The 6,000-nt window shown below is 30.2% G+C and overlaps 1 protein-coding gene across 1 annotated transcript; it reads left to right on the top strand.

The window, feature by feature from the left end:
- The first annotated feature begins 402 nt into the window (after positions 1–402).
- LOC134721854 (uncharacterized) lies at positions 403–5,014 on the top strand. Its single transcript, XM_063585110.1, has 2 exons — positions 403–495; positions 3,025–5,014. Exon 2 carries the CDS (start codon positions 3,140–3,142, stop codon positions 3,752–3,754), a length of 615 nt encoding a protein of 204 aa, XP_063441180.1. The 5' UTR covers positions 403–495; positions 3,025–3,139; the 3' UTR covers positions 3,755–5,014.
- Positions 5,015–6,000: the final 986 nt, after the last annotated feature.

Below are 6,000 nucleotides of genomic sequence, written 5' to 3'. Positions count from 1 at the left end.
TAAAAGTTGGTACTACAACCGTCATTAAACAGCAATTACTCCAAAAATGAGTTTACTGAATAATTCGGTCATTAGACTTATTTGTAGATCTTTTTACTGATCATTTTTGCTTTTACATGTTACAATGATTTAGTGAGTCAGGATCCCAGGCTGAAATATGGTGCCATTGGAAAGGGAATGTGCCGCAAACTTTTTCTAATAATACTGGTAGCTTTTAAACAACATCAACCAATAACAACACTATCATATACATGAAAATAATTGAAATTATACAAAGCCAATGATACACGCATACAAACCGATACTTGAAATCACAAACGAGATTACATTTTTAAAAGGTTACTCACTCGGTGAAGTAAAACGTAGTTGTGCGTTGGTATAAATGTATTTTTCGGGCCATGAACAGATTGCAGTTGCTATTTTTCAAAACAGGAAGTAGATCTTAAAATACTTTTCCAAACATTTGCAAAACTTTGACAGTTGTAGATTTTACAGGTATTATAGTAACCAAACCTATGTGTGCTTTCAAATTCTACTTACACCAGAATACATATTTTATCATCTAAATTTGCTGCCAAAAAGTCAACCCTTCACGACTTCATTGTTTATTTCACAATGGTTTCATCTGTTCATAGACGAAATTATATACATGTATTCTAAAACAAAACACCTTTTTTCATCATTTTCAAGTAAAGAAATCATTATTCAAAGTCAAGTTGAACTTGAACTCTCCAGAGCTCTTTTGCCGACCTCTGTATGATATCCTTGTGTATTGTATTTTCGACCTACTATCATATCCTACCGTAGTCTAAGATCGTTCATCTTGTCAGTTCGTTAGGTATTTGTGTTTGAACTTAACACACAGGGAAACTCCGCATTGATGTCACTACGGTACTTCTGGCGTAGAAAAACAGTGCAAAATATGTTTTTTCTGCACTTTTGAATAAAAAAAACATTTCTAAAGGTAAGTTTTCATTGTTGTTCTCAATTATTGCCAAAAAATGCCAATTTTCTAATGCCCGTTTCAATCCCAACTTCCGAATATTTAAAAACATTCTAGAACTTCACAAAATCCCATTTCCGGCCTCCATTGCTTTGTGTACATTCCATTCAGCGTCATCAATCTTGTGGCAGGCAATATAGGTCAAGCAAAACGTATTTTTAGGAATTTAAAAATGACATGCTCCTTACCTCTTTCTCGATTTTCCCGCGAAAAAAGCTCAACCAAAATGAAAGGAAAACTATATGAAAAAACGATGCCCATGCCATAATTTTGAACAGGCATATAGAGTTGGTTAATAAGAAACCATTTACATTTATTTTTCATAGAATTTTCTTTTTATTCAGTATAAAAAGAACGATATTCTGACCATCATGACTGTATGTAAATATTCATACAAAATTCCCTTGATGTCAAAAGGGATGGCAAAAAAAGAGTTTTCCTGTTGAATAAAACCCAGAACTATTGCAAACTATTTTGAAGCAATATCCCAGAAAGAAATAACGTAATTGCTTGTAGACTGAAAAATCCCCTAATTGACAGTAGAGCAATTTGATTGGATATAACGAACTGACATCACGTGATTTTGACGCCATTGAAATTTTAATGTAAACAAACAAGGTCAGAAGGTTCCGTATGGGACATCATTGTACATTTAGTTACTGACAAACAATTACGAGTTATCAAGCTTGCCAATGCATGGTTATAAAAAATTAAAGCTAAGTCTACAGAAAAAAAAAGAAAAAAATAGCCTTAGTATAACGACTTATCATTACACCTGGATATTTTCCCCAATTTCCCTTAAATCTGTTTGAACATATACATACATGTACCTAATATTTTGAGAGTCACTAGTATACTTGTGCATAAAATAATTGTATCTGATATATATTACGATCTTTGATTTTTTTTTTATTTGAGTTCATTATAAAATTGATGTCACCTTTGTTGACAAAAAGACCTCTTCCATAAGTTTAAAAAATTTGTTTATTTTAGACTGATTCTTTCGGAAGGTAAAACTAGTATTAGTGAACGGGTACAAAAATTTGATATTAAAAAACCAACCGTAAATGCTTAATTATAATAACTTTATTTAAAAAATCTTCACCACACATGGTATAATTTGCTAAGTACTAAGTTACTAAGTATAGCAGCCGAATATGACGTCATGCAGACATGAGCAGCATATGTGAAGTGAAAGTAAAATTAATTTGAAAAACATAAGAAGGTCGAACACACAATGTGAGACGATATACGATATGGGGACTAAGGAGTATGTTTTTGACCTAATTCTACAGTCTGGGGTTAAAGTTTTGTAACACATCTATTACTTGTCAAATTATAGAAATTTTATGTTACCTCAGCAGAAGCCTTTTTATGATTAATTTTAAAAAGATGTACATTTTTGAACATTCACATGTAAAGGCTGAATCACTTTTGATTTTTTTTTTTTCTTTTTCAGTATTTTTCTAGTCAATATCATGCAATTTATTGATGATATGTTATACTTTGATTTATGTTACAATATTACATTGTATGTGTAACTGTGTTACCATAACAAAATAGTCAAGAATTTTTTTTAGACTTACCATACATGTACAATTCCTTAATTCTTTAATTTTGAACTTTCATGTCTGAATTTGGCCAAAAGGAGGGCTATGACAGATGCAAAAATAATTAATTTTTGTCAACATTCAGGACATATATGTATGCAAATGATGTACCCAATATAATAACAGTTTTAAATGTATGTAATTTTTGATAGATGGGTTGTGCATAACGTCTTGACACTAAGGGTCACTTGTTGCTCATTTGCAATCATACCACATTAACTTGCTGAAAACTCCTTATTATACATGTAGTTGCCCACCTTAACACTTGTTTATCTGTAAACTGGCATTAAATTAAAGTTGTCAAAGAGCTATTTTGAAATACATGTACCAGTGTTTGCATGTAGCTATCTGAAGCCTCACACATTTGTTAATTATTTTCTGTGATTCATTCTTATATTTTCTTTTTTTCAGGTGAAAAAGGAAGAAAGACAAAAAAATTTGATGTATTAACTAATTCCATTCTGAGTAGGACTATTCATATGATTTAGTGTGTAGAAATTGGAGGTTTTATACAAATTACACCAAAATGAGGTTTGGAAGGAGAAGAAATCGTCCAAGTTTGAATTTGATTCCAGACAGTACTGATGCTACTGGGAACAACTTGTTACCAGCTTGTTGGGTGGTATGGAATTCTCCATTTACTTTTTTACACAGTGCTACAAGCAGATCCTGCCACTCTGAAAATGTAACTCATTATGTGCCAAAGTGTATTCCTGCTGTTTCGCCATCAGACATTTTGTGTGGTGACCGTGTTGAGAATTTTTCCTCAGACTGTTGGCTTCAGAATCATTTAGATAGATTTGGACATGATATACAACAGAATAATAATCCATCAATTATTGAGGAAATAGAAGCTGACAACAGCGATGACAGTCCTATAGGAAGTCATGCTACTACAGAATCTAACAGCTTAAGTAGTTTTGAACTTGACAATAGTTTAGAAGACGAAACCGTTAACAGACTGTATATTGCTTACAGACATCTGACAGACATTGCTCCTTATACAGAAGTTGTTGAACCACCCCCGTATGGACTTCCTGATTTACCACCGTCCTATGAAGAAGCCATTGCAGGAGATCACAGAAGGGACTCAGTTTCAACAGCATCATCATCCTCTGAAGTGGATTTCTATTTATATTAAACTGTTATAATTAACCACTAACAAGGAAAACTCATACATTTGCAATTTGTTTAAAGGGGATAGGAAATATATTTGCAAATGGCCTTCTTCAGTTTGTACCTCAACTTGTATTGTGATAGTAGAATAATTTAAAATGTTTACGAGAACATTTCTTTACTAGAACAGTTGTGATGTTCTTAATGGAACATTTACTCAAGAAAAGAGTTTGACAAATTAAAGAAAGTTCAAAATATTTCAAGATAAAGTTTTCATTGGACATCATGCACATTACAAGAACAACTGGGAGATTTTCACTTTTACAACCTAAATGTTGAAAAAATCATCCACACATATTTCAGTCTTTTTTTTAGAGTTAAAACTTGTTTCTACAAATGAAAAATGTACATGTACATTAACCTATCATCCTATGACACAAAGGGAATTATTATATTTATATGTTTCCGAACGTAGATATTGTGCAGTGTGATAAAATCTTGTGTTAAATTTGAAATTAAATTTTGTTTTTGTTTAATACTTTGTTAAGTTTTATAGCTTGATATGTTTTTGTTTAGTGCTGCACATACTTTTATTTTTATTCTATATTAAGGTAGTATGGGTGGTTCTTTCCTCCATCTTGGATTTTGAAATAGAAATGTAGCAGAAAACAATCAGTTCAGATTTTTATAATGGAAAAAAAACCCAGTAGTTCAGATTTTTATAATCATGATAATGGAGAAAAAAAAACAGTTTTGTGGCAAGAATATGTAATAGACTTTTCATATAAAAACAAAAATTGTTTTGATCATATTTTGTAATTATAATTGTGTATTTTAGCACATATTTAAAGAATAAATAATTCATGCCTTCTATGGGAGATAACTCATATTTTAATTTTATAAAAAATTTACAGTCAATCTTTCTATATTATATATTATAATTAATGTATTGATGACCTAGCGTTTTCTTTTTGTTTTCTAAACCAATTAATGAGAGCTATATCTTACTATTTATTTCAAAACTCTGTCATATATTGTTCTTTCTATTCCCAAAATATTTAATTTTTTTTCTTGTATGGGTCGATGAAATTCTACAATATGTTGATTAAAACAAGCTAGCTGATGTAAAATTTTATCATACTTTTGAAAATACCACAATATCAAGCAAAGTAGGAAAAAATCTTGTCACTTTTGGTTAATATCCATACTACCTTAATTAAACCATAAATTTTTGTAGTTTTTGTTTCATCTTCATATATTTGTATCTGTATGAGCAATTTACAATGTAAATGTATATATGCGTTACAAAATTTTACAATCAGACCTAATTAAACCAATGTTGTTTTTGGACTAACCCTTCTACATAGTGTGTAAATTATGATGAACAAACTTTTTCTGTTGTGCACATTTTTTATAGATACATGCTTGTGTATAATTACAATTTGAGTTAGTTTCAAACATCAAGGACTAAAGCAACCCAAGGACACAAATGACCAAATACACTACTGATCATGGCTTGTTTGTTACCAATATCATGTTTTGTTAATTTTATTGATTTGTTTGATGAGTTTTGAGTTATTATTTGTTAAAACTGGTCATGGATACCAATACATTTTGTATTGATATTTGCTTTTGTTATTTTAAAACGAACTAATTTTATTTGAATGATTTTGTTGTTTGAACATTTTTGCAGATCAAAGAACTGAAAATATTTTGTAAAGGTTAAAAAATTGCTTAAGGTGGAACCCAACACTACAGGGAGATAACTCTGTAATATATCAGCTAAACTTTTTAATTACGTTGTGTTGTAAACAGATATTAAGCTTCTCAATGATAAAAATAGATGTTTGTCAAACTGCTATATAACCAGTGTAATTTTTCTGACAAAATGGTTGGTTCAAAGATTTTGAAATTTTTATATTTTTGTTTAAGTGTTACTTTTAACACAATTTTATGAAAATTAAACAAGCCAAATTAATTTTAGTTAAAGTGTTGGGTACCACCTTAAAGAACATAAGGAATGTTGAAATATCCAGAATGTGTTTGTGTTGTACTATAGGACAGTACAATATTATATTCAAGGTACATACTTACATGGAATTTCATATATGGATATAGTACATGTACACATGCTACATATACAATTTACCAGGAATTTCATAAGTGGATGTTCATGTATTATACTCAATGTACATGACATTTCATTACTTGTCTTGATAGTACTGTGTTATAATCAAAACACTTGTTCCTAGAATTTTATATATATAGTTA

This window comes from Mytilus trossulus, chromosome 6 (assembly GCF_036588685.1).
Source record: "Mytilus trossulus isolate FHL-02 chromosome 6, PNRI_Mtr1.1.1.hap1, whole genome shotgun sequence".
NCBI classification, from domain to species: Eukaryota; Metazoa; Mollusca; class Bivalvia; order Mytilida; family Mytilidae; genus Mytilus; species Mytilus trossulus.
This window is presented reverse-complemented; position numbering and strand designations above follow the sequence as displayed.

Bases quoted from the DNA above. Each gene is read 5' to 3' on its own strand.
- LOC134721854 (XM_063585110.1), top strand. From the start codon at position 3,140: ATGAGGTTTGGAAGGAGAAGAAATCGTCCAAGTTTGAATTTGATTCCA.